The 26,829-nt window shown below is 52.8% G+C and overlaps 1 protein-coding gene across 3 annotated transcripts; it reads left to right on the top strand.

Annotated features, from left to right (window-relative positions):
- Positions 1 to 7,858: 7,858 nt before the first annotated feature.
- On the top strand, positions 7,859 to 26,689 carry HNF1A (HNF1 homeobox A; the record flags this gene model as incomplete). Of its 3 annotated transcripts, none has more annotated exons than XM_081288215.1 (10): positions 7,859 to 8,184; positions 16,283 to 16,482; positions 19,325 to 19,511; positions 19,957 to 20,198; positions 21,212 to 21,363; positions 21,487 to 21,688; positions 22,564 to 22,755; positions 23,812 to 23,933; positions 24,026 to 24,170; positions 25,485 to 26,689. In XM_081288215.1, 10 exons carry the CDS (start codon positions 7,859 to 7,861, stop codon positions 25,610 to 25,612), a joined length of 1,896 nt encoding a protein of 631 aa, XP_081144341.1. In that variant the 3' UTR covers positions 25,613 to 26,689. The 3 variants fall into 3 exon arrangements, with proteins under 3 accessions (XP_081144341.1, XP_081144340.1, XP_081144342.1); XM_081288214.1 differs by having other exon boundaries at positions 24,005 to 24,170; XM_081288216.1 differs by lacking the exon at positions 22,564 to 22,755.
- Between the last annotated feature and the right edge of the window lie 140 nt (positions 26,690 to 26,829).

Below are 26,829 nucleotides of genomic sequence, written 5' to 3'. Positions count from 1 at the left end.
CCCACCTTCCCAGAACTCACAATCTAATTCTATTGGCAGTTATGAGAAAGGCATCCAGAAACCGTCCAATTTACACTTGGCAACTATTTCTTGGGCACCTGCCGTGTTTGGAGTTCTAGGTGTGTAGGTGTCAATGTCTACGGAGCCCTGCACATCCAGGGACTGTCGGAACTTTGTTATTGTCAGCTGTGGCCAGGTGACAAACACCTGAAGATCCAGAGACAGACAAACACCTCTCACAGGGAACAGAACTGTGGACTCCTTTTTTGAGGGGAAGGGAAGTGGAGGTAACACCCAAATAAAAATAGTACTTTTTTTCTGAAAAATAATAAATGTTCATATCAAATGATTCAAATAGTTCAGAAAAGAATAAGCATGGAAGTAAAAATGACCTGAAATTCCACCACCTAGAGATAACTGCAGATGCAACTTTTGGAGACCATCCATATGGCTTGCTCTGGTTCATACCCAGACCTGAACCAAATCACTTCATTATACAGGAGGTGTTTTATCGAGGCCTATTTTCTTTAATTCTTTTCCCCTACGCTGCTAGTGTTTTGTTTATGTTTGTACGGACCTCCCCGCCAAAGGTAACTGATGTGGAGAGTTTGGAGTACATCCTTTCACACCTTTCTCAAATACTTCACTACAAACACATCTTGAGAACAACATTCAGTTCTCTGCTCTTTGATGCAAGGAGCTGGCATAACAAAGAGATCCATCCCAGACCTACTAAATTAATATCTTTAAATGTGGGCCCCTGAATCTGTATTCCTAAGATTCAGGACATGGAATTCAGGATATTCTGGTGCTACCGGCTATATTCTAGTGAGCAGGGAAGATCATCTAGTGAAGGCTCATGTTGCTTTAAGTAGAAGGGATTAGTTGGAGATTCTGACCAGGAGGATCTTGAACATGGTAACAGGCCAACAGACGGAGGTTTCAGGTAAAGAAACAGTTTGTACAAAGGCACAGATATAATAAAGTTCAGGGTGTGCAGGAGATGGCAAAGAGTGTGGATGTCCAGGTAGGGGCTGTGGAAGAATATGAGGCTGGAAAGATTCAAATTAAAGAGGGCTTTGCCCGTAATTCCAGCTATTCAGGAGGCTAAGGCAGGAGGATTGCAAGTTCAAGGCCAATCTGGGCAACTTAGACTCCATCTCAAAAAAAAAAAAATTGAGGCATGCTTTAATCCCAGGCTAAGGAATTTAAAAATAATGATTTGTGTTGCCCAGTGTGTTAGTCAGTTTTTTGTTGCTGTGACAAAATACCTGAGAAAAACTACTTTTTAAAGGAGGAAAGGTTTATTTTGGCTCTGTTGATTCTGGGCCTGAGGTGAAGCAGACCATCATGGCAGCAAGGGCCTGAGGAAGTGAGTTGCTCCCTTCATGGCAGCCAGAAAGGAGACTGAGGGGAGAGGAGAGGAGAAGGAGAAAGACAGGGCTCCAGAGGTTGGGGACAAGATATACTCTTGCAGGGCATGTCCCCAGTGACCTACTTCCTGCAACTAGGCCCCACCTCCTAAAGGCTCCCAATAATGCATCAACCCATTAGTGGATTAAGCCATTGATGAGCTTAGAGCCCTCATGAGCCAATAATCCCCCCCTTCCCCTCTTCTGAGCCTTGCTGTGCTAGAGATCAAACCTTTGGGAGTCTTCCAAATGCAACCCATAACTCCCAAGTTGGCCTCCAACTCCTGGGCTCAAGCCAACCTCCTTCCTCAGCCTCCAAGTAGCTGGAACTACAGGCACACACCACCATGCCTGGCAAATAAAATCTTGTATGTGTCTTTTTATTTTTTAAATCTTTTTTCCCAGTGCTAGGGATGGAATCCAGGGTCTTGCACGTGCTAGGCCAGCACTCTGCCACTGAGCTCACCCCCAGCTTGGGAGTCAAAGCTAATATTGTCCTGCTGCATTCTCCAAATGATGGAACACAGGACGGTTTTAGGTGATATGGGCCCTTTGGTCATGTATGGAGAACACTGTCTTTATAGTTCCTTTGAAAGTGATCATATCAAAGAGGAAGCCTCCGTCAGGAGCTAGTCTATCTTTAACATTCTTCTGACAGTGGCTAATTTCCTTTTAATACAAAGGGGACAGGCCTCAGGCTTAGAGGCCTGGCATGAAACTAGACCAAGGGAGAAGGCTTCACTCATTTATTCTCTATTTATGGTAAGGAATCCTTTTTGTTTGTTTGTTTATTATAACTTTTTTCTTTTAAAACACTTTTTAAAATTTTTTTAAAAAGTGAGTTGCTAGGAGCCCAAACTTTTACATAAATAGTGGTACAGGTGGCGCTCAAATGTGGCAAAAAACAAACAAACAAAATGCAGGTCCTGGGTTCTTGCACTGGAGAAATAATATTATAGGAAATGGGGAGCTATTGAAAGTTCTTGAGCAGGCGAGTGACCTTGAGCTTTAAGGAGATGATTCTGACAGCTAGGATGCACCCATCCATTCCACGGGTATTTATTGAACAAACAACTGCTGGGTGCCAGACAGTGTGTGGGTGTCTGGACATAGAGTGTGAGTCCAGTGTGGTCTCTGCCCCCAAGGAGCTCACCCTCTGATGGACCAAACTGATGTTTAAATAGGAGATGAGGTAGCAGCAGGAGGGTGGTGGAGGGCCCACTGCAGATCAGGGGCGCCCTCTGATGGGTTTGCAGATGGTATGATGCAGCTGGTGGTGTAATTCAAGGCCAAAATATTTGGGACACAGTGAGGACTCAGGAATTCTGAGATTGGCTAGAGTGGTCCCCATCAGTGGGATGCTCAGGGCAGGCTTCCTGGAGGAAGGGCCCAAACAGGGACTTGGACATCACCATCATCATGGTCAACATTGCCGGGGAGGCCAACACTTCAGGAACAGAAAGGCCACGCCAAGTGTTTACACCATATTTAACCCTCATAAAACTCTATGAGGAAGTATCATTACCACTCCTTCCTTGCAATAAAAAGCAGGTGCACAGCCGGGTGTGGTAGTTCACACCTGTAATCCCAACCCTTATGGAGGCTGAGGCAGGAGCACCGAGAGTTCTAAGCCAGCCTCAGCAATTTAGGGAGGCCCTAAGCAATTTAGCAAGACACTGTCTCCAAAAGAAAATACAAAAAAAAAAAAAAAAAAAAAGGGCTGGGGATGTGGCTCAGTGGTTAAGTGCCCCTGGGTTCTATCCCTGGCAAACAACAACAACTAAAAACAAAACAAAAACAAACTAAAAAACCAAACAGGTGCAGAGAGATTCAGGCTATCGCCTCCTGTCCCAGAGCTCCTAAATAATGGAGCTGAGATTGAAACCCAAGTTTTTTTTTTTTTTTTTGTCTCTGGAGCTCATCAGGAATGGGAGGAGTATCCGGTTGGCCTTCTGAACACCAAAGAAGCAATTAAAGAAACGACCCCAAACCTCCCACCCGACCAGATCTGCAGCACTTGCCTATTTCCACGAAAAAGCTTCAACGCGGCCAATCTGGTTTACCAGGGTTTGGGGCGGGAGGCGAGGAGAGAAATTTTGGAGGAAACACAGCGCCATCTGTCGGACACCCTGTGAACTACCAGCTCGAGGTTTTCCTGCGAAGGTTGAAGGAGGCAACGCTGCAGGATGTCATCGCGACTTCCTGAGGCTGAGTTTATGGCCGTTCTTGAGATAAAGAGCAAAGTGCCTTGAAAAAAATTACTGCGGAGCAGGAAATAAAGGTGGTGGTGTCCAATATAATGCCAAAGTTCGAGCAGTGGTGCAAAGCCCGCCGCATGCATCCCATGAATCCTACTGCAGGTGTATAAGTGAACCAAAAGATGATTTTTCAAGTTATGCACATTATTTTTTTTCAAGCAGATGCTCAGTTGTTAGGTCATAAATATAAGTCGTTTTGATCTGCCTAATTACTAAACGTGACTGCTATTTTGGTGGGAAGAGGTGGTTATGAGTGTCCTGAGATGTGGAGCCTGCTTTGAACCACTGAAGGTCAGGGCATCATGCCCTTTATGCAAAGTTGTCTCAAAAACCTATCAGAGCCATACTTCTGTTTTATAGATGGTCAAGAAAAACTAACTCAGCCAGCACGGTAGCACAGACCTGTAATCACAGCAGCTCAGGAGGCTGAGGCAGGAGGATCACGAGTTCAAAGCCAGCCTCAGCAAAAGCGAGGTGCTAAGCAACTCAGTGAGACCCTGTCTCTAAATAAAACACAAACTAGGGATGGGGATAGGGCTCAGGGGGCAAGGGCCCCTGAGTTCAATCCCTGGTACCAAAAAATATAAAATAAAGAAGATTAACTAACTCACTTGCCCCAGACCACCCCGTTGCAGGTGGATACAGTGAAATTCAAAGCCAATCCTGGGTGCTTCTCAAGAATACAAGCTGCATGACAGGAGGATGTTATGTTGAATGAAATAAGCCAGGTACATGTTCCCACTTATACATGGCCGTCAGCATGTCCTGTGCAGCCGGACCACCTGGCTCAGGGGGACTGAGACCTCAGTTCTGAAGGACTCTGAGTTGACAGTTATTTAACCCTCAGAACTTCCCTTTCTCCTCCTGCAGGATGGGAATAATAATGGTCCCAAGTCATAGTTTTTCTGAGAATTTGCTACATGACTAAAGCACAGTGCGTGACTCAGTGTATACAGTCAGAGTATCAGCATCTGAGGGAGGCAACCTCCCTCTGTGTAATCCCATGGCAGAAGGCAGAAGGGCGAGGGGGGGGGCGGTGCCAGGCAAGAGAAGTCAAATTCACTTTTGTGCCAGATCCACTTTTTTAACTGCTAACCCACTCCTGCCCTCAGGATCTACCTGCTTATTATGAGGCCTCACCACCCAACACTGTCACACTGGGGATTAAGTAGCATGTGAACTTTGAGGGAAATATTCAAACCATAGTAGACTGGATTCAAGCCCCAGGGCATGCCCACACCTGTGCGCGCGCGCACACACCCACACCCACACCACATACACAAACAAAAAACTACAGGACATAATTGCACTGAAATTTAGCCATTCATTTATTTAACCAGTATTTATTGAGCACCTACTAGGTATGGATAAGGCAATATACTAGGCTTTGGGAATATGGCAGTGAATAAGACAGACCAAAAAGCCCTGCCCTCATGGGACTTACATTCTAGCAGAGGACTATTTATGAGGTAAAATCAGCATAATACATAAGTAAATTATAGAGGAGCACCAATGGAAATATAATGTGAGCTACATATGTAAGTTATTTATTTATTTGTTTGGCAGTGCTGGGGATGGAATCAGGTCCTTGCACATAATAGGCAAATGCTCTACCACTGAGCTTTACCCCCAGACCTATATATATATTCAATTTAAAAGTTTCTAGTAGTACCATTAAAAAGTAAAAGAAACAGGTGAAGTTACTTTTTTAATTTTAAAAATTAGAAAGTATAATTTTCTTTTTTTTTTAATATTTATTTATTTTGGTTTTTGGCGGACACAACATCTTTGTTTGTATGTGGTGCTGAGGATCGAACCCGGGCCGCATGCATGCCAGGTGAGCGCGCTACCGCTTGAGCCACATCCCCAGCCCAAGAAAGTATAATTTTCATTAATCAAAATTATATTCAATTCAAACTATTTAAAATTCAAGTTAATTTAAGTGAATTTAAATGACCTATAAATATTAATATTAATATATTAGAATATTAGAATCTATCAGAATATTAGAATTAATGTATTTACAATTAACTTTTTAGTCTAATTTTTTTGGATGTGGCATTGAGGATTGAACCCAGGGGCCCTCCACCATGGAGCTACATCTCTGACCCTTTTTATTTTTAATTTTGAGACAGGATCTTGCTAAGTTCCCCTGGTTGGCCTTGAACATCCTCCTGCCTCTGCCTCCTGAGTCGCTGCAATTACAGGCATGCGCCACTGGGCCTGGCAATTTTTTTAAATTTAAAATTTCAGCCTGGCATATCCAACATGTTATTAGCATTTCAACAAGAGGCGTCAGCCGCGGTTCAGATTGTTAGCAATGGCGTGGGGCTGTGCCACTTGCTGTGTTGGAAGGCAGTCGTGGGGGAGGTTGGAGGTTGGGCAAAAGGAAGAGATTCAGGGGAAGGGACCAGGAATACCAGGAGGGGAGGGGAGGGGAGGGCATCGAGCTGACGCAGGGCAGGAGACTGTCCCTTGTAACCAGCCCCCGGGCTGTCCTGCCCCACAGGCAGGGCTTCCCCGCCATGGCTCCTTTTCCTTCCTTCCATGGCCAAGCACCCCCTGGCTCCCCAGAACCCTGAAAGGTACCTCTGGACACCACCCAGCTTGGCAGGAAGCCTCTCAGCACCACCTGCCTCTCCGGAGTTTCCAGGGGCTCAGGGTGGTTCCCACCGACAAAGCAGGTTCTGGTGACCCCAGCCCCAGCCAGGAACCACACGGGTCTACCTTCTCTGTCCATGGGTCTCCTGTTCTGGAAATCTCTGGTAATGGAACGAGGCCTGCTGTGACCAGCTTCTTCACTTAGCATGTCTGCAAGGTCCGTACAGGCAGTGTCATGGGTCAAAACGTCATTCCTTATTATGACAGAATGATATACTATTGTATGTTGTACATTTTGTACTTTGTTAATTCATATGTTGATGGTAGTTATGTTTTTTTTTTTTTTTTTGGGAGGGGTCCTGGTGATTGAACTCAGGAGCATTAGACACTGAGCCCCATCCCCAGCCCTATTTTGTATTTTATTTAGAGACAGGGTCTCCCTGAGTTGCTTAGGGCCTCACTTTTGCTGAGGCTGGCTTTGAACTCGCGATCCTCCTGCCTCAGCCTCCTGAGCTGCTGGGATTGCAGGCATGCGCCACTGCACCCAGCTGGATATTTATGTTTTCTCCCCATTTTTTGGCTACTATGAATAATGGTGCTGGGAATATCCGTGACGTTTTTTTGGTTTGTTTTGGTGGGACTGGGGATCTGAGCCAGGGCCTCATGCCTGCCAGACAAACGCTCTCCACTGAGCTCCAGCCCCAGGATTCGAACGTGAGAATTTTTGTATGGACACATGCTTTTAGGGGTTTGCCTTGATTTTAATTTTTAAAATCCATTGCATAAAATCTTGATTACTAAGGTTGTGGGTGCCCCCTGAAAATTTGTACTGAGGCAAGTGCCCGGCTCCTGTCCACCTAGTCCCATCCCACAGGTCTAATCCCTTCCTGTGTGACTTTGGCCACGTTGCTTCACCTCTCAGAGCCTAGATTTCCTCCTCTATAAAATGGAGACAATCCCTGCACCCACTCACGGTGAAGTAAAGGCACACGTTACAGACCCAGCACCATCCCTGAGCACAGGCCTGGTGTAGTGTGAGAGGGTCCCCAAATGAACAGGACCTAGCTCTGTCCTTGACAGCTGGCTCAGTGGCCTAAAACTTCCTGTGGCTTCTATTCCCCCAAAGAAATGGGCTTTCTGCGTCCTTCTGCCTTAGCCTGACTTCCTGCAAGGCCCCAATGCTGCCCCCTGGCTCCTAGCACCTTCTGTCCAGCTGCCATGGTCCCCCCTCCGCCTCCCCACCCTCCCCTGCCCACTCCCACTGAAGGCCACGCTCGGGCCCTCTGCGGCCGTGAGGCCTGCACTCTGCAGGGCTGAAGTCCAAAGTTCAGTCCCCGCGCTAAGCACACGGATAAATATGAACCTTGGAGAATTTCCCCAGCTCCAATGTAAACAGCAGCCAGGGGCCTGATTCACCGGCCGCTGGGGCCAGGGTTGGGGGCTGGGGGTGCCCACTGGGCTTGGCTCGTGGGTTTGGGGGGGCAGCGGTGCAGGAGCCTGGCTGGTGGCTGCCAGCCGGCCAGTGGAGGCCCTCGGGCGGGGGGAGGTGGCAGCTGGTGGCCCGGCCGCGTGGCCCTCTGCGGAGCCATGGTGGCCAAGCTGAGCCAGCTGCAGACCGAGCTCCTGGCCGCGCTGCTCGAGTCGGGCCTGAGCAAGGAGGCGCTGATCCAGGCCCTGGGGGAGCCGGGGCCCTACCTGCTGCCGGGAGAGGGTCCCCTGGACAAGGGGGATGCCTGCAGCGCTGGTCGAGGGGAGCTGGCTGAGCTGCCCAACGGGCTGGGGGAGACGCGGGGCTCCGAGGACGACACGGACGACGACGGGGACGACTTCACGCCGCCCATCCTCAAAGAGCTGGAGAACCTCAGCCCCGAGGAGGCGGCCCACCAGAAGGCTGTGGTGGAGACCCTTCTGCAGTAAGGACCCCTCCCCGTCCCCAGCTGCCAGGAGGGAGCCCCCAGGGCCACCGTCGGCTCTGACCACCCCTCTGCCAAGTCCAGAGTCCTCCTGAGCCGTGGCCTTCAGCTTAGCCGTCGGGGAGGGGGACAGGGCCCAGGCCAGTGCTCGGGGGGTCCCTGTTCAGAGGTTGGAGCCTCCAGACACCAAGAGCCACGGTCTTCAGCTGTGTCCTCGGGAAGCGGGGACAAGCCCTGGGGAAGCTCTGGGACAGGGACCCCAGAGTCCTGGAGAACAGAGGGGGTGGGAATCCTTAGCCATGTGGCCCTTTGTACCCCCCACGAAGTGCTCAGATGGTAGGCCCCGGGGGCAGAAAGCACCTCTGGGAGGCAGGGCTGAGACTGGGGTTTGGGGGAGCTTCCCTGGCCCCCCACTGGGAAAGCCCAGGTCTTTCTTAGCCGAGGCGAGGGGACTTCGGGGTGGGAACTCTTACCTTTCCTGCAGCGCCACGGGTCCCCAGCAGGCTGCATGTCGAAGCCCCCCAGTACTGTCCTGCACCCCCATCCCTGGCCTTCTCCCCACTCCTGGAGAACTGGGTGGGTCCCTGGCGATGCCTCCCCTCTCCCCAGCCGAGCTGCCCTAGTTACTAATTACCCACGAGCTTTATTATTTCTCTTTTGTTTTATAAATTTATAAACAGCAAAAGGCTCTGATAAGGGCTGTGATCATTAACTTGTAGGATCGTGGCCCGCAGAGGCAGGAGCCACCCCCAACCCCGCCGTGGGGTGGAGAATGGGAGAATGGGGGGCACCGGGTTGGGGGAGAGCAACCTGGGGCTACGGGACCACCAGTCCCCCAAGCTCCCTAGCCGCCCCCCCCCCCCAGCCACTGTTCCTGTAGCCCGTCTGCCTGCCGAGGGTCTCTGTGTGATTTCCATAATGTGGAGCTGAGCCCGGGGAGGAAGCTGTTGAGGACTCTGCCTCACAGAAGAGGAAACTGAGGCACGGAGTGGGAAGGCGCTCTGGCAGGAGCCAGGGCCCAGCTGGGGGTGGCTGAGGATTTGAGGGAGTGCTCCAAAGTGCTCTGTGGGGGACCATCTTTTCTGTCCAAGGTGCTGATCCCTCCTTGGGTGGGGGAGGCTGGTGGAGGGACCTTCTCAGAGGCTCAGGGAGCCTCGTGGGGCCCTCGGCAGGGGGCAGGGGAGCAGCCAGGCCCCCGACTTGGCAGGAAGAGGAGGGCAAAGGCTGCGGCTCTGCAGGGGAGGGGCAAAGAGCCAGGCAAGGCCAGACCCAGGGCGAGGGCCACCCGGACAGGGTGGGGCTGGGCCTGACCTGCTCAGGGTCCCAGGTGGAACTGGGGGGCTTTGGGGTGAGGGCTGGGGCAAGGGGCACCAAGGGTCTTTCTTACCTGGCTCTGGGGGGCCTCTGGATCAGCAGCCCCTGTGGTGGGATGGTGGGGCGGGGGAGGCTTGTTCCACAGCATTTGGGGGGAGCAGAGGTCAAAGTGTCCTTGGGGACCAGCAGAGATCTGGAAGCTGGGGGAAAGAGAGATAGCAGGGAGGAAAGGAGAGGCTGTCGGGGAGGCTGAGAGAGAGGGCAGGGGAGCCAGGAGGGGAGAGGGGTTCAGGCCCAGCTGGGAGAAGGGGCAGGGGAGAGAGCAAGGCACCCCAAGCTGGGAGGAGGCCGGAGTGCCTCCCTCCTGCCCCGATTGGGTTTTCTTTAATGCTAACAGCATGCTATTTACTTTCCATTTAAATTTGAGATGTTGCTATAAATTATCAACCAGCTCCTCGTTCCTGCAGAGTTTATAACTAACTACCCGGGTTACTTATTGTTCAGGTAACAAAAGGGATCTGAAACGCCCCAGGGATAAAAGGGGGGCCTTCAGCCTCAGGGCAGGGGAGAGGACCCCAGGGAGAGAGGTGGGGGACCCCTGATGGAGGCCTGGGCAGTGGAGAGGCTGAGGCTGGGGAGACCACAGAGGCAGGACCTGCAGCTGGAGATCTTTGTGTGGAGCAGGGGGTATCTGGGAAGAGGCAGGGAGGGTCCCATGTTTGAGGCCACAGCAGGAACCTGAGTTCTTCCCTCAGGTCTCCACCCTTAGTCCACTGTGTGACCTTTGGGAAGTCCCTCCCCTTCTTCTACCTCAGTTTCCTTATGTACAAAATAAAAGTAACGTGAATTCCCTGTTTCCACCCCGCTGTCAGCTGACCACCTTCCCTGGCCTCACTCTTTCTCATCTTGCTCCCCTTATGCTGACTTTGCCGCCCCTCAACACACAAGTTGATTCAGCCTCTGGGCCTTTGCACATGCTGTCCCTGCTGCTCAGGACCTCTTTTCCTGATCTTCCCGGCTTTCAGCTCCCTGGTTGCCCCCTTCATAGGTGAGCCTCACCCCCATCTCTCTCCTTCACCGCTTTCACCTTCCCTTTTCATTTAGTTATTATGATCATATTTGTTTTCTATCACCTGCCATGAAAATAGGGAATTCTTCAATCCCAAGGCCTGCGAGGTCTCCTTCACCACCACTCACCCCCCCCAGCAGCAGCCCTGGGGCTGACCTGAGACATGTGGGAATGAGGGACAAGTCTCCGAGGCCCTGAGAGCACCTAGCTAAGGGAGGTCCAGGGTTCCATCCTGCGCATCCTTGCAGGCCCCCTCTGGTCCTGAACAGCTCAAACCCCAAAGCTGGAGCTCTGTGCTCTTCCCCGTCAAGCAGCACCCAGGCACTGAGAGCTAGGAAGACAGTGGATGAGGTGGGACAAAGGACCTGACTGGGCCAGCCTGCCTGGCCCTCATCCCCATTCTGTTCCAGCTCAGCAGCTGGTTTCAGTTTTCTAAGCCTCAGTTTCCTCTGCAAAGTGGAGATGAAAATCACTCTCACACCCAGGATTGAATGGTATGGTGCCCGCAGAACTGTACATGGAGGACTCGCAGTGACGGGTAGCTGATCCTCCTGTTTCAGGTGACCCCATTTTACAGACGAGCCAATTAAGGTTCAGAGAGGCAAAGGACTCACCCCAGGTAACACTTCCAAGTACTGAGGCCAGGACTGGGCCTGCGGCATCCTATGCCCACTAGTGCGGAGCCCTGTGCCCATTAAACTGAGGCCCCCCAGGCTTCCAAATGCACAGGACTCGTTTCTCTCTCCTGAGGATCTCTGAGAGATGAGACATTTCTAGCCAGGGTTCACAGACGGGAAAACTAAGGCCGGGCTCCTTCCCAAGGCATTCCGATCCTGGGCAGAAGAGTCGGGATTCGGACTCAGATCTAAGACCAGAGATGGGGGAATTCAGCTCCTCTTCTAGGGGAGCAGCCCTTCAGGCCAGTATCCCCCATTCCATGACCTTGGGGACCAGAGGACAAAAGGCCCAAAGTCTTGGCTGTCCGGTTGACCCCAGGGTGGGCAGAAGGCGAGAGCAGGAGGAGGTAGGCAGATCCTTGGGCTTCCTGGGCTCTGCGGGGAGGCCGGGTCTGAAGGACCACATGGTGGACGGGGATGTGAGGGCGAGGACCAGCATCGCAGTATCCTACCCTTCCTGAGCCCCTCCTGAGGGCCAGGCCTTGCCCCAAACCCTCCCTGAACGCTCCTGACAGGTGTGGGGGGCACGGATCACCCGTGTTTTGGAGCAGTGAGGGCAGGCGAGCTCACACAGCTGCGGGACCTGAACCCGCTTGGTGCGACTCTCAAACCCACTGGGGTCAAAGCAGGAGGCACCCGGGGCCTCCGTCTCTTAGTTCTGAGCTGGGGAAGCTGTCCTGGGAAGGGTCAGGTCCTTGGAGAACAAGGGGGTGTGTGAGTGGAAGAGAGGGAGCCACCAGAGACAGAGACCAACTCAGTAGGTTCTAGAAAAAAAGGAGCATGGGCGACTTTCCCCAGAAAAGGGAAAGGGAGGCCCTCTTAGCTTCTGTTTGCAGACTGACTGTTTTATTTTTATCCTTTGGTACTGAGGTGTGAACCCAGGGTTTTATCTATGAGTAGTTACAGTCACAGCCTTTTAAATTTTTTTCTTTTAATTTTGAGACATCATTTTGCTAGATTGCTGAGGCTGGCCTCAAACTTGCAGATCCTCCTGCCTCAGCCGATCGAGTTGCTGGGATTTTAGGTGCGCATCACGAGGCCTGGCCTGATTGGCATTTTAAATTCACTTTTTTTTTTGGATGTGCATTTGTTGTCTAACTTTACTAGGTGTTGTTCTTTATCATTATACCTCTATTTTGTTGATTTTTTTAATGTGGTACTGAGGATTGAACCCAGTGCCTCACACGTGCTAGGCAAGTGCTCCACTGCTAAGCCACAACCCCAGTCCCAGGAATTGTTTAAAAATGGAAAGTTCTGCCAGGTGTGGTGGCACATGCCTGTAATCCCAGTGTCTCGGGAGGCTGAGGCAGGAGGATCTCAAATTCTGAGAGCCTCAGCAATTTAGTGAGGCCCTAAGCAACTCAGTGGGACTTTGTCTCTAAATAAAATATAAAAAGGGCTGGGGATGGGGCTCAGTGGTAAAGTGACCCTGGGTTCAATCCCTGGTACAAAAAAAGAAAGAAAGAAAGAAAGAAAGAAAGAAAGAAAGAAAGAAAGATCCTATTAACTGAGTTTAACGCTTCTGCTTGTCATTTTCCCCATCCAGGTAACTGTCCTGTGTTTGTGGAAAGTGGCTGGACTTTATTTTATTTGATCTGGTGTGCAGGAGAGAGAGAGAGAGAGAAAGAGAGAGAGAGAGAGAGAGAGAGAGAGAGAGAGAGAGAGAGAGAGAGAGGCAGAGAGAGAGAGAGAGAGAGAGGCAGAGAGAGGCATGGGTCAGAGGGACAGCTGCATAGATTTTCAATCTGAGCCCAGGAGAGGCCCTGGGGAGAGGACTGACCCCATTCTCCAGGGAGGAGAGAAAGGGGAGGGAGGAGCAGGGAGCAGGGGGCGGTGGCTGCCACCAGGGGCAGGGGCGGGAGGCCATCAGATAAACGTGTTTGCCTGCAGCACAAGGCTGGACTTTGTACTGCCCTTCCCTCCTAGCTCTGAGTGGCACCCAGGGAAGGGGGAGGTGGCAGAGGCTCCCAGGAGCCCCTGATCACAGAGCGAGAAGCCAGGGAGGGGCGGGCGGGCCCCAACAACACAAGATATTCTTGTACCGCAGTTAGGTCACCTTGACAGCAGTCTCACCTTCCTGAGCCCCGGTTCCTCACCAGGGGAGTGGGCATCCCAGTCGAGCCTGCTTTCCTGGGTTATTGTGAGATTAAATGGTCACCCGCAGGACAGTGCTGGGCTCATGGCAAATAATCAAGGGTCATTAATTCTCATCATTGTCATTTTTTACGCAAGTGGGGCTTTGCAGTACTACGCTGACCAATTTAGACTTACCTGTCCCCACCTTCCTTTCCTCCCTGCCCTGCCATCAGAGAACTGCTGATAAGGAGGAGGAAGTTAGAGGGTCCAAGTGACAAAGGCTGGGGTCCCTGATCCCTGTGGAGGGCACTGCCTCCTGAGGGAGCCAGGCAACCGCTGCTTCCGAATCTAGGGGGTTGATTTCAATTTGCAGTTTCATTTAAAATCGTCTGTACAGTGGAGCCCTGTATCTGCAGGTTCTGAATCCTTGGCTGCTAAGTCTGCAGATTCAACCAACTGTGGATTGAAAATACTCAGAAAAAAATGTGTCCGTTTGGAACACAGAGAATTTTCTTGTCTGGATTCCCTAAACAACACAGTGAAATAATTAGTTCTACGGCACTGACGTTGTATTAGGTATTATAAGGAATCTGGAGATGGCTCAGAGTATGCAGGTGAGTGTGGCAGGTTCTCTGCAAATACCATGGCATTTTATACAAGGGACTTGAGCATCCATGGATTTTGATGTCCAAGGGGGACCTGGCAGTGATCCCCCTTACTGAGGGACTGTATGAATTATAGAATATGATTCAAAATTGCAATGTATTAAGTGATTTTAAAAGTACAGAAGAGCTACAGAGAAAACCGTCCCTCTCACCCTGTCCCCAGCCCCGCCCCCTGAGGGTCACCTGCATCCCCAGGTCCTGGCACACCTTTCTGGTATTTCACATGTGCACAGTCGAACATGGAGAAAGCCTGTTTTACCGCCCTCTACATTTTACACAAATGGGAAAAAAAAAATTTTACACAAATAAAGCAGAGCGGATGTCCCTAACTGCGCCGGGCGGCTGCGCACAGGGCTTCTGCAGGGGGCTCCCAGGGCGCAGTCAGGACGCAGCCTCCTTTTGCTGGATTGGTTGCTTGCTTGGGGTCTTCTGCTGGGGCAAGCAATGCAGCAAGAGTTGCCTTCTATGAGCGCCATGTGTTATGTGTGCAAACAGTGGAAGCCTCAGATTCTAGAAGCAGATCGCTGAGTCAAGCCAGGAGGGGAGAACGGGGGGGGGGGGGGCTTTGGAATCACGCAGTTGTGGGTTCGAATCTCGGTTCCGCCTGTTCCAGCGCCGACGTCCTGATCCGCATTTCAGTTTGTACTGCAAGCGAGGGGTGGGGGCTTGGGGCAGAGCAAGAGAAGAGAGAATTGATAGGTATGGGAGTGTGATCCCTTCTTTCCTCACAGGGAGACTCACAGTGAGCAGAGGATAGAGACATGGATCACAGGTGACCTCAGGTCCCTTGAGTCACTCTCCTGGAGAGCTTTGGTCCTCAGAGTGGGATTCCAGAACTCAGTTTTATTTTGGTTTTGGTGCTGGGAATCCAACCTGGAGCCTCGCACATGCTAGGCAAGCAATCTACTCCTGAGCTACATCCCAAGCCCTTTTTATTTTTTGTTTTGAGGTAGGGTCTTGTGATGTTGCTCAGGCTGGACTCGAACTTGTGATCCTCCTGCTAGAATGACAGGCTGCTTTACTGTGCCCAGAAAAACACAGGTGTTGTTGTTATTGGTAGTACTGGGGATTGAATGCAGGAGGGCTCTACCACTGAGTGACATCTCCAGCCCCCTCCCCTCCTTTCTGAGAAAGGGTCTTGCTAAGTTTCCGAGGCTGGACTCAAACTTGTGATCCTCCTGCCTCAGCCTCCTAAGTCACTGGGATTCAGTGTACACTACTGAGTCTGGATGAAAAAAACAATTTTGTTGTAATGAGGGTTCTGAATGCAACCTGCAGCCTGGGTTCACCTGGGCCTCTGCTGGTGCCGTGGAGAGACTGGCTAGGCTGCTGCCAAGGGCTGAGGGCAGATTTCAGGCATTTTGACCCTGTGATTTTGCCTGATGGGCTGACTTAGAACTGAATCCCTTTAGTTAGGATGGGACCCTCTAGGCCAGCCTTGTGGCCTTGGGCAAGAGACAAAAGTAATTCTGGCTCTCTGAATCTCAGTGATCCTGGCTGTAAGCCAGAAGGATCCGCATTTCTGCTTTTTGTCCCCAGTGGGTATCCTCCATACCCATCCATCCTCTGTCCATCTGCCCACGAATCATTCCATCAGCCCTTCTGCCTGCCCTTCCTTCCCCCTGTCTGTCCATCCATCTATCTACCCATGCACCCACCCATCCTTCCATCCAACCACTTGTTCCCATGTTCCCACATCAATGGCATATTCTAAGTCAGGCCCATTTTGGTGCTTAGAGGACAGTTCCTGCCCTCGAGGTGCTTACAGTTTCTCCAGGTGGATAACACACATTTAACATTCCCAGGGCCAGGCGAGGTGCACGCTTGCCATCCCAGCAGCTTGGGAGGCTGAGGCAGGAGGATCGGGATTTCAAAGCCAGCCTCAGTGACTTAGCAAGGCCCTAAGCAACTCAGTGAGATCCTGTCTCTAAATAAAATATAAAAAAGGGCTGGGGGTGTGGTTCAGGGGTTAAGCACCCCTGGGTTCAATCCTGAGCACAAAAAAAAAAAAAAAAAAAAATTCTCAGAGAGGATGAGGATGAGGGGAGGAATCCCTGGGAGTCTGTTCAGGCCTACATCTGTGTCCATCTGTCTGTGTGTCCTCAGGCCTGTGTCCTAGGGTGACCGCACCTCCCCATTCCTGCCGGGTGCAGCCCCTGGGCTCCGTATCCACCTTCCTCCACAATCCCCACCCGGGGGCAGAGGAGGTCTCGGGTGCCCGGGCCCCACCTCACCCGCTGGTTGGCAGGGGTCACCTGGCAGCCCAGAGAGCTGACCCCGTCCTCGCTCTCTCCCAGGGAGGACCCATGGCGCGTGGCGAAGATGGTCAAGTCCTACCTGCAGCAGCACAATATCCCGCAGCGGGAGGTGGTGGACACCACGGGCCTCAACCAGTCCCACCTGTCCCAGCACCTCAACAAGGGCACCCCCATGAAGACGCAGAAGCGCGCGGCCCTGTACACCTGGTACGTCCGCAAGCAGCGAGAGGTGGCGCAGCGTAAGTAACCACCCCAGCAAGTCCCCAGGCTCGGCCTGGGCCTTGACCCCACCTAGGGCGGGGCTGGAAGCTTCCCTGCCCCATTACACAGTCAGGGAGACAGGAGGCCGGCGGGACTCAACCCACATTTATTAAGGCACTCTGGGGGAGGGTGCTGGGTTGGTCCAGGGCATCCAAAGATGGATGGACTGGACCCCTCCTGCCTTCCACGAACTCACTGTTTAGTGGGAAGGGGGTGGAGACTGTTAGGTTACAGTGAGACATTATAACGTGGCAACAAAAACAACCATGAGATCTAGTATTTATTGAGCATTTACTTTGTGCCCGGCCCAGGGTAGAGTAGTGAGTATTTCAGAGTAGTGAGTTGACTGTGGAGGGGGGAGATTAATCTATTCTACCTCAGGGTGGCAGAGGTATCAGGAAGGTTCACACTGAAAGCATGACCTTTAGATAAGGTCCTCAGTGTGAGTTGAATTTTAACCTTTGGAGATGCAGGGAAGGGTGTTTCAAGCAGAGGAATGGCACCAGCCAAGGCTCAGAGGCAAGGGGGTACACTCCACTGATAAACTGGGAAGACCCGGGTACACAGTTACTCTGGGAATGGTGAGTCTCCTTATTAAGGCTTCCCTCCCCCCAAGTTCCCAGTGCACTTGCAGGCTCTTGAGCTTCCATTTATATGTAAAATTTTGACCTTTCTTTTATTCATTTTCCAGGTCTTAAAAAAGGCAATATGTATTTGGTTTTAAAAAATGATGAAAATTAGGTGTCCTTCCCCTAAAGCAGCCACTGGCATTCCCAGGGTCCTGTGTACCCTTTCAGAGATATTTTCTGCATATGCTAGCTTTAGATGTTTCTTTCCAGTCAATGGGGACATATTACACACAGTTTTGGCACCTGGCTTTTTTCTCTCAGCAATAAAATTAAGCCTGTACATCTTCTTTTTAAAAAATATTTTTTATAGTTGTAGATGGACACAATATCTTTATTTATGAGCTGAGGATCAAACCCAGGGCTTCATGCATTCGAGGCAAGCACTCTACCACTGAGCTACAACCCAGGCCAATAAAATTAATCCTATATATCTTCTTATATCAGCCTTGAGAGATTGATTTTGCACACCCGCACTCTCATTCGCTCTCTCTCTTTCTCTCTCTCTCTCTTTTTTTTTTTTTTTTTTTGGTACCAGGGATTGAATCCCAGGGTGCTTAACTCCTGAGCCACATCCTAGCCTTTCTATATTTTTTATTTAGAGACAGGGTCTTGCTAAGTGGCTGAGGCTGGCTTTGAACTGGAAGCCCTCCTGCCTTGCCTCAGTCCCTTAAGCCACTGGGATTACAGGTGTGTGCCACTGGGCCCCGCCTGACCTCATTCTTTTTAAGGGCTACTGGCTATTATTTGAAGGTACCTATAAGGGCTTATAGGGTTTTTCCAATCTGCTATTGCAATCACCTGCTGCAAAGAACCTCCTATTTATACACGTTCATGCTCACGTGCGAGTCGGTCTGTAGGAAGAATTCCTAGAGTGGAATGCTGGGCCAGAGTAGGTACTTTGGAATCTTTGATAGATCCTAATGTAGCCAGCTGCACTCCTGTCATCCCAGCAACTCAGGAGGCTGAGGCAGGAGGATCCCAAGTTCAAGACCAGATTCAGCAACTTAGTGAGGCCCTAAGCAACTCAGTGAGACCCTATCTCTAAATAAAAAGTAAAAAGGGCTGGGTTGTGGCTCAGTGGTAGAGCACTTGCCTAGCACATGTGAGGCACTGGGTTCAATTATCAGCACCACATAAAGATAAATAAAGGTATTGTGTCTATTTACAACTAAAAAAATATTTTTTTAAGAGAGAGAGAGAATTTTTTAATATTTATTTTTCAGTTTTTGGCAGACACAACATCTTTTTTTTTTTTTTTTTTTTTTTTTTATGTGGTGCTGAGGATTGAACCCAGTGGCCCGTGCATGCCAGGAGAGCACGTTACCGCCACATCCCCAGCCCTAAAAAAAATATTTTTTAAAAAGGGCAGGGATGTGGCTCACTGGTTAAGCACCTCTGAGTTCAATCTCTGGTACAAACAAAACAAAACAAAACACCTGCTCAAGAGGTTGCTTTTTTTTTTTCTCTCGGATTATCTGTTTTTTCTACTGATGGTTTTATAAGAGTTTCTTAAAATACACTCTGATTATAAGGCCTTTAAAAAAATTAAGTACTGTAAATATAATCTCCTGCTCTGTGGTTTGCCTTATACTCTAAATTGGATGTCATTTGATCAGCAAAAGTTCTTAGTTTTTAAGCTTATAGTTAGTTTTTGTGTCCTGTTTATGAAGTCTTTGTTTAAGTCAAGGTCATGGAGAGATTCTCCTATATTTATCCTGATCATTTAATTTTTCCTGGCCAACATTGCATTGTAAGCTTAATTTCCAGGTCTGGAGAGGTGACATGAGCTCTGAATCTGCTCAGGGGACAAGGTGCAAGTTTCTGCTTTCTTGTGTGGCCTTGGAAAATTAGATAACCTCCCTAAACCTCACTTCCCTCGCCTATAAAATGGGGATAGTAAATGTGCCAAATCTGAACAATGCTAACGCTTACCCAGAGCCTTGTACTGAGGATTGGGAGATGACATCTTGGCTCAGTCGAAAAGTGTGCAGGGGTTGATTAGTGATGTCTGCCTGGGACTCGGGTTAAGAAAGGGGGTGTGTGCTATGCTTGTTATTATTGGATTAGCTGATTAGATGGGACAAGCTGAGTTCTGGATATAAGCTCCTCTGGTTCAGCCTCCTGACAATGAGAGAATCGGGGGGATGGTCAGGTGAGCTGATGCCCTGCTCATGTCTTTCTGGGCCTGCAGAGTTCACCCATGCAGGGCAGGGTGGGCTGATTGAGGAGCCCACAGGTGACGAGCTGCCAACCAAGAAGGGGCGGAGGAACCGTTTCAAGTGGGGCCCAGCATCCCAGCAGATCCTGTTCCAGGCCTATGAGAGGCAGAAAAACCCCAGCAAGGAGGAGCGAGAGACCTTGGTGGAGGAGTGCAACAGGTGGAGTGGCGGTGGGGGTGGGGCTGCCTGGGGCCGGGCTGGGCAAGGCCAGGAAGGTAACTCTGGACCTGAGGAGGGCTCCCCAGTTCTTGAGAGCTCCTGCTGTCAATGAATGTGGCTTGGCCCAAAGAGTTGTGAGGACTCAACAGCTGCTCAGTGTCTTGAACCTCATTCTATTCCTAGTGTCCTCCACCCACCAAGCAACCCTTTGGGTGAATATTAACCTCATTCCAACCTCTCCACAACCCCATGGCTGTTTTGCTCATATGATAACTGAGGTCAGAGAGGCTAAGTCACTTGCCCAAAGTCACTCAGCAGAACTGGTATTAGAATCCAGATCTGCCAGCCCCCAATACTCAGGTAGAGCTCAAACTTCTCAGGACCTTCCCCAGGAGAGGGCTCCTCTGTGCCCAGCCTGGAGGCTCATGGGTGGCCATTTCTGCAGGGCGGAGTGCATCCAGAGGGGAGTGTCACCGTCGCAGGCACAGGGGCTGGGTTCCAACCTTGTCACGGAGGTGCGTGTCTACAATTGGTTTGCCAACCGGCGCAAAGAAGAAGCCTTTCGGCACAAGCTGGCCATGGACACGTACAGCGGGCCCCCATCAGGGCCGGGCCCAGGACCCGCGCTGCCTGCCCACAGCTCCCCTGGCCTGCCCCCACCCGCCCTCTCCCCCAGTAAGGTCCACGGTGAGTGCTATCTGGGGGGTAGATTGGGACAGCGGGTAAAGGGGCAAGTGGGTGGGCTGCCCCAGTGGCAGTAGACACCCAAACCTCTGAGCACTTGTTGGTTCCACTTTATAAGCCCATCCTGCTCCCTCCCCAACACGTACTCCATGGACTTGTCCAGCCCATCCCACCCTCCCCTGTCCTCTCCACCCGCATCCAGTCATTGTCCCGCTCCATCAGAGCTGACCACTCCACCTCACTCTTCAATTCCACTGAACCTGACTGGGGTCACCTCAGTGGACCACGGTCACCTCAGATCCATTGACGCAAACCCTGTTAGTTCCACTGAATCCAATTTGGTTCCCTTCAATTGTGTTCAGGACAGTTTAGCTCACTTAAGGTTGGCCTCGCTCAACCATTTCCCACTCAATCCACTCAGTTTAACTAGGTGAAGGTCAAGGCGATTCGCTTTAATTTTAAATTTGCTTAATTCAGGGCTGGAGATGTGGCTCAAGTGGTAGTGCGCTCGCCTGCCATGCGTGCGGCCCGGGTTCGATCCTCAGCACCACATACCACCAAAGATGTTGTGTCCGCCGAAAACGAAAAAATAAATATTAAAATTCTCTCTCTCTTAAAAAAAAATTTGCTTAATTCAACGTAATCCAATTCAGTTTGGCTTCATTCACTTAATCAAGCTCAGCTCATTTTCGTTCAGCTCAACTAGATACAATTTAATTCAGCCAGTTCCAGTTCATTCCATTCAGTTCCCTTCAGTTTACCGCCACTAGCTCCAATTCAGCTCAGGTCCATTCTCTTTTATTGAGCACCTACTGCATGCCAGGGATAGAACTAGGCAGCGGGCGACATGAAGCTGCAAGCACAGGCTGGGGCCTGGCCCCAGGTGATGCTCAGCAGTTTGCTGCTGCGGGAGGAAAGATGGGTCAGCTGACCTGAGCCAAGCCATGGAGTGACGAGGTCTGTGAGGCAGGAGGGGACAGGGAGGGTGCTGAGGCTGGACACTGTCCCCACTCCAGGCGTGCGCTATGGACAGCCTGCAACCAGTGAGGCAGCTGAGGTGCCCTCAAGCAGCGGTGGTCCCCTAGTGACAGTGTCCACCCCTTTGCACCAAGTGTCCCCCACAGGCCTGGAGCCCAGCCACAGCCTGCTGAGCACTGAAGCCAAGCTGGTGAGTGTCCTGACCTGTGGCGGAAACCTTTCCAACCCCACTTTCCTTTGGCTGGGAGACCTGGGTGGTCCTCTGGGAGGCCGTTTGGGCCCCACCCTGACTCGGCTTGACTCCCCTTGGCAGGTCTCAGCCACTGGGGGCCCCCTGCCCCCTGTCAGCACGCTGACAGCGCTGCACAGCTTGGAGCAGACGTCGCCGGGCCTCAACCAGCAGCCCCAGAACCTCATCATGGCCTCGCTCCCTGGGGTCATGACCATTGGGCCTGGGGAGCCTGCCTCCCTGGGCTCCACGTTCACCAACACAGGCGCCTCCACCCTGGTTATTGGTAAGCTGGCGGGAGGGCGGGCACCTGGGCGGGCACCTGGGCGGCTGCTATAAGTCCCCTGCGGAATCTAAGGGGTCATTCATTCATTTGTTCCCACCTACAACACACACTGTCTTTTCTTGTCTTTTTGTTTTTGGGGATTGAACCCAGGGCCGCTGAACCACGGAGCCACATCCCCAGCCCTTTTTATATTTTATTTAGAGACAGGGTCTTGCTGAGGTGCTTAGGGCTGTGCTAAGTTGCTGAGGCTGGCCTTGAACTCACGATCCTCCTGCCTCAGCCTCCCAAGCTACTGAAATGACAGGTGTGCGCCACAGTGCCCAGTGCAACATGCATTTTCTGAGTGCACAAAGGAACCAAATCAACCCAAATCTCAGAGAGCCCAGTGTGGAAGGCAATGAGCACAACACGAAATCATATAGTACCTCAGATAAAAAGATGGGGAAATAGCGCAGGGTGAGGGGGGCATGGATACTTCCTATTTTTTTTAAAGCCCAGAAAGCCTTCATTTGCAGAAATTAGTATGCAAATACACAACAAGACAGAGAGGGGCTGCTGGGAGGGGGTAGCAGGAGCTGAGCCCAGGAGCGCTGCTCTGCTGGGGAACACCGGGGTTCCAGGGCACCCAGTCTGACAACCAGGGAAAGGGTCATCGCCCTCCTCTCCATCAGCTCACGGGAGCTAAAGGCTCAGAGAGGGGGACTCACCAGGGTCATGTAAGTTCCTGGTAGTCCAGTGCAAGCTGCTTCCTGACTGCCCCACCCTCCCCTCTTTTCATCCGGGGCTCTGGGAAGGGGGATGGTGCCTCCGGGGATCTGGGCAGAGTCAGGGGACTTTGGGGTGGTGGCTCAGCTGACTCCACCCTCTTGCCCCAGGCCTGGCCTCCACTCAGGCACAGAGCGTGCCAGTCATCAACAGCATGGGCAGCAGCCTGACCACCCTGCAGCCGGTCCAGTTCTCGCAGCCGCTGCACCCTTCCTACCAGCAGCCTCTCATGTCACCCGTGCAGAGCCACGTGGCCCAGAGTCCCTTCATGGCCACCATGGCCCAACTGCAGGGTCCTCACGGTGAGAGCCCTTGCCCTGGGCTGGGGCAGGTTGGCTGTGCTGGGGGGCAAGGGGAGCAGCAGCGTGGCACGTGCCATGTCTGGTGTGAGCGCGAACGCTTCGGGGACAGGGCAGCTGCGGGTCACCTTATGTCTCCACGCATGAACACTCATGGGCGAGTGCACATGTGCGGCTAGAGGCTGCATTTCAGTGTGCTCTATGTGTTTAGAGGCTGTGCGTCCCTGGGGGGGGGGGGCGGGGGGCCCAGGCCACAGCCCTTTCTCTGGAAGCCTGGAGTTTGCTGGTTGTGACTTTAGAAGGGTAGCTAGGTGGAAATGCCACGTGTCACACACTGTTCCCATCCCGTCATCAAGGGGGTCTCTGCAGCAGTCCCATGAAGCAGGTTGGAGATTCACGTAACTTGTAGCTGGGTTTTGTGTGTGGGGGTTGCCATCAAATGAGCTCTGGGGCCACACCATGGGAACCTCTGGGCTGCAGACCTCTTTGGAATGAGGGATTGGGATAAGGGCCGTAGATCCCTGTGTGTGTGCGTGTGTGCGTGCACACAGAGTTCAAAGTGTACATCTTTGTGTGCCTGTGATGTCAGGCTTCATCTGAGTCCCTGAGAAGTGTCTGTGTGCGTCTTGGGGGTGCTGAGGGGACACGCTGGGTGTTGGAGAGGTGTCCTGCAGATGGAGGCATTACTGTCCTCTGCCCTGCTCACCTGGATGGGGCCACCTGCCTTCTCTTCTGAGGCCTGCACTTATGCAACAACACCTGTGCTTAGTACCATGGTGCTTGTGCTTAGTACAACTGCACCTGCGTCGTCCCTTCCCTTTCGTGCCTGTGGTCTCCAGGTGGTATGAGGAACTGGAATTGGTCGCTGGCCTTCCCCAGGTTCCTCCCCATCAATTCCAGCTGAACAGGTCTGGGTAAAGAAGAGGGCCCCCCTCCTGCCAGGGGCTGGGCATTCAGAAGGCCTCCTGACCCCTTCCCCCAGAGCCTGTTTTGAGGCCTCCCAGGGGAGCTCCGGGGTGCCATGTCTGTATCCTCTTTTGCTCCCTCTGTCCCCACCAGCTCTGTACAGCCACAAGCCCGAGGTGGCCCAGTACACCCACACAGGCCTGCTTCCGCAGACCATGCTCATCACCGACACCACCAACCTCAGTGCCCTCGCCAGCCTCACGCCCACCAAGCAGGTAAGGCACTGGCCTGTCTGGCCGTCCTGCGGCCTGTCCCAGAGCCTCTTGCCCCAGGCACCAGGGCTCAGGGGACTCCTCTGGGCCCCCAGGTCTTCGCCTCAGACACTGACGCCTCCAGTGAGCCTGGGCTTCGCACGCCAGCCTCTCCAGCCTCCACCATCCACATCCCCAGCCAGGACCCTGGCAGCATCCAGCACCTGCAGCCTGCCCACAGGCTCAGTGCCAGCCCCACAGGTGAGTGGCACTTGTCCCGTCCCTGCCCTGCTGTCCCTGAGTCAGGGCATGGGGTGGGGTGTGCACAGAGGCAGGTGGGGGGCTAGTGTCCCAAACACGGCCTGGAAATCCAGAGTGCACCAGGAGTGTGCCCGGCCACAGGGAAACGGGGCCGAACTTATAGGACTAGGGATTGACTCAGTTAAGGACAAGACATGGCTCTGGAGAGGATGAGGAGCGAACTGGGCTGTGGACCAGAAGGGACCCGGATGTGTTTAGCTTGGCTCAGCTTTTAATATTGTTCAAATTAATGGGCAACATTTAAAAATCTGGAGTTTTCACAGAGGAATCTGGCGTTCTGGTTTCTCCTGGGGAACTGGGAGTCCATGTTCCGTCTCCCCAGTACAGGGTGTGCCTTCTGGCCACTCTGACCCCACCCTCTCCTGGCCACACCCTGGTGACCCTGGTGGCCTCTGCCTGCAACCTGTGGGGTTAGGAGCAGGCGCCTGGGAGTCGGGCTGCTGGGCACTGGGGCCTGGGCAGCCATCTGGACCCCTGAGTTTAGGAGCTGCCCTCCCCGGAGGCCCTAGGTCCCCCGGCCCCGAGGGCTAGGCATTCTCAAGGGCACTCCACGCTCCAGCTCCTGCTCTACCCCATGGGGCATGCGCCTTATCCTCATTTTACAGAGGAGGAAGTGGACACTCGAGGTGACGGACCTGTCTCATCTACTGGGTGGCAGAGCCAGGACATGAACCCAGGTCCAACCCCAAAGCCCATTCTCTCACCCCCATCCACCCGTCAGGGTTCCCCCAAGGCACAGGCCCACCCAACAGGAAGCGCACTACACATGGGGAGAATTACTTTAGGGAACGGGTTTGTGGAACTGTGGGGCTGGCAAGTGTCCTCTGTGGCTGGTCACTCAGGAGTTAATGCTGCGGTCTTGAGGCAGAATAACCTCTTCTTTGGTAAACTTCAGCTTTTGCTCTTCAGGTCTGAGGCTGATTAGCTGAGGCCCACCCACACGATCAGGGCAACCCCTCCACTTAGCAGCCAGCTGATACTAGACCTTAACCACATCGCGAAAGGCCTTCCTAGAAACAAAATCAGCCTGGTTCAGCTGGCTGAGCTGACTGCAGCTCCCATGCCATCTCACCTGATCTCTGTAGTGTTCCCACTAACATGTCCTGAGGAGGCCACGTTCTGGGTGGCCCCAGGTAGAGGCCTGGCACTGGGTTTCTGGAACCTCGGAGGCCCTGCCTCTCCTGCCTTGGGGGGAGGTGTGGGGTGGGCCCGGGGTGTGGCCGGCAGCCAGCAGCCTCCCTTGCCCCCCCGCAGTGTCCGCCAGCAGCCTGGTGCTGTATCAGAGCTCCGACTCCACCAACGGCCACGGTCACCTGCTACCATCCAACCACGGCGTCATTGAGACCTTCATCTCCACACAGATGGCCTCCTCCTCCCAGTGACCGCGGCAACTTCCTACCAGGGGCTGGGCCCTGGAGCCTGCACTGCCTGCCTGGGGGGTGACGAAGGCAGCAGTCGCCACCGCCCGGAGCACTTCTGAGCCTGCCACAGGGCTGCTGCCTCCCCCCAGTCCCCACCTCTCCCTCTGCTAGCATTGGAAAGGTACGGTTCTGAGGAGCCTCAACCCGAGGAGATTGTCACTTGCCTAAGAGGGGACTGTGGAGAGCGGGAAGCAGAGCTTGTTCTTGGCAGGACCCTGGAGGGACCACCTGTCCGCTGAAGTCGAAACTTGTTACTTGGAAGAGAAAGGGGCAGCCTTGGGCTCCTGTGCCCCCAACGCGGGCCTGAGGACAGCCCTGGGACTCAAGGGGCTCGGGCAGCCACCTTCTCATGGAACAAGCTTGGGAGCTGTGACTCACTGAGCTCTGCAAGTCCCTGAGTCTGCCTTAGGTCAACGCAGCTGCATCGTCACCTCTGCCTCCACAGGCCACTCGGCCCTGCTGCAGGTCCTCCCAGGGAGTGAGACGTGTGCCCATTTGTACCCTTGCACCAGGCATGTCCCAAGGGGTTGCTTTCTCCCAGGCCTGGGGCTCAGCGCCCAAGCCCTAGGCAGCTCAGGTGAACCGGGAGGTAAAGCAGGGTTCTCCTGCTGCCCCCACCCCAGCCATCCCCTCTCCACAGCCCCAGGACTTCTCATTTTCCTGGACATTTGCTCCTGATCCTCAAGCCTTCTGAAGCAGGCCTGGCATCTTGCCACTACCTGAAAGACCACTTTGGGGCCGTCCTTGCTCCTGTGACCAGTTGTCAAGCCCAGGTCCCAGGGCAGCAGCTCATCTGGCCTTGGGGCGCCTGCAGGCCCTTCCCTGGTTGGGGATGGGAGGTTACTGAGCTCCAAAGGCAGCAAGGCCTGAGTACCCGGCAGAGCTGGGGTGACCGAGGGAGAAGAGAGTGGCAAGATCAGCAAAGGGACCACCTGTGTGGTCGCACTGATGCTTGGAGCCCTGCTGGCTGAGGACTGGGGCCTAGGCAGTTGGCGGCCACCCTGAGGAATCTGAGGTCCTGAGTGTCACTGGGAGGGCAAAGCAGCTGTGAGAACCTTGTCTCCTGGACCTGCGGTGGAGAACCCAGGCCTCAGTGGGCAGCCTCTACCTGGGATTGAGCAAGGGTTCTGGGGAGACCCAGCACCTCTGTGGCTCATAACCAGCTGGGGGGGAGGGAC

Source organism: Spermophilus citellus, assembly GCF_964194105.1.
Source record: "Spermophilus citellus genome assembly, chromosome: 3".
NCBI classification, from domain to species: domain Eukaryota; kingdom Metazoa; phylum Chordata; class Mammalia; order Rodentia; family Sciuridae; genus Spermophilus; species Spermophilus citellus.
The sequence above is the reverse complement of the archived record's forward strand: the minus strand, read 5'-3'. Positions and strand labels throughout refer to the sequence as shown.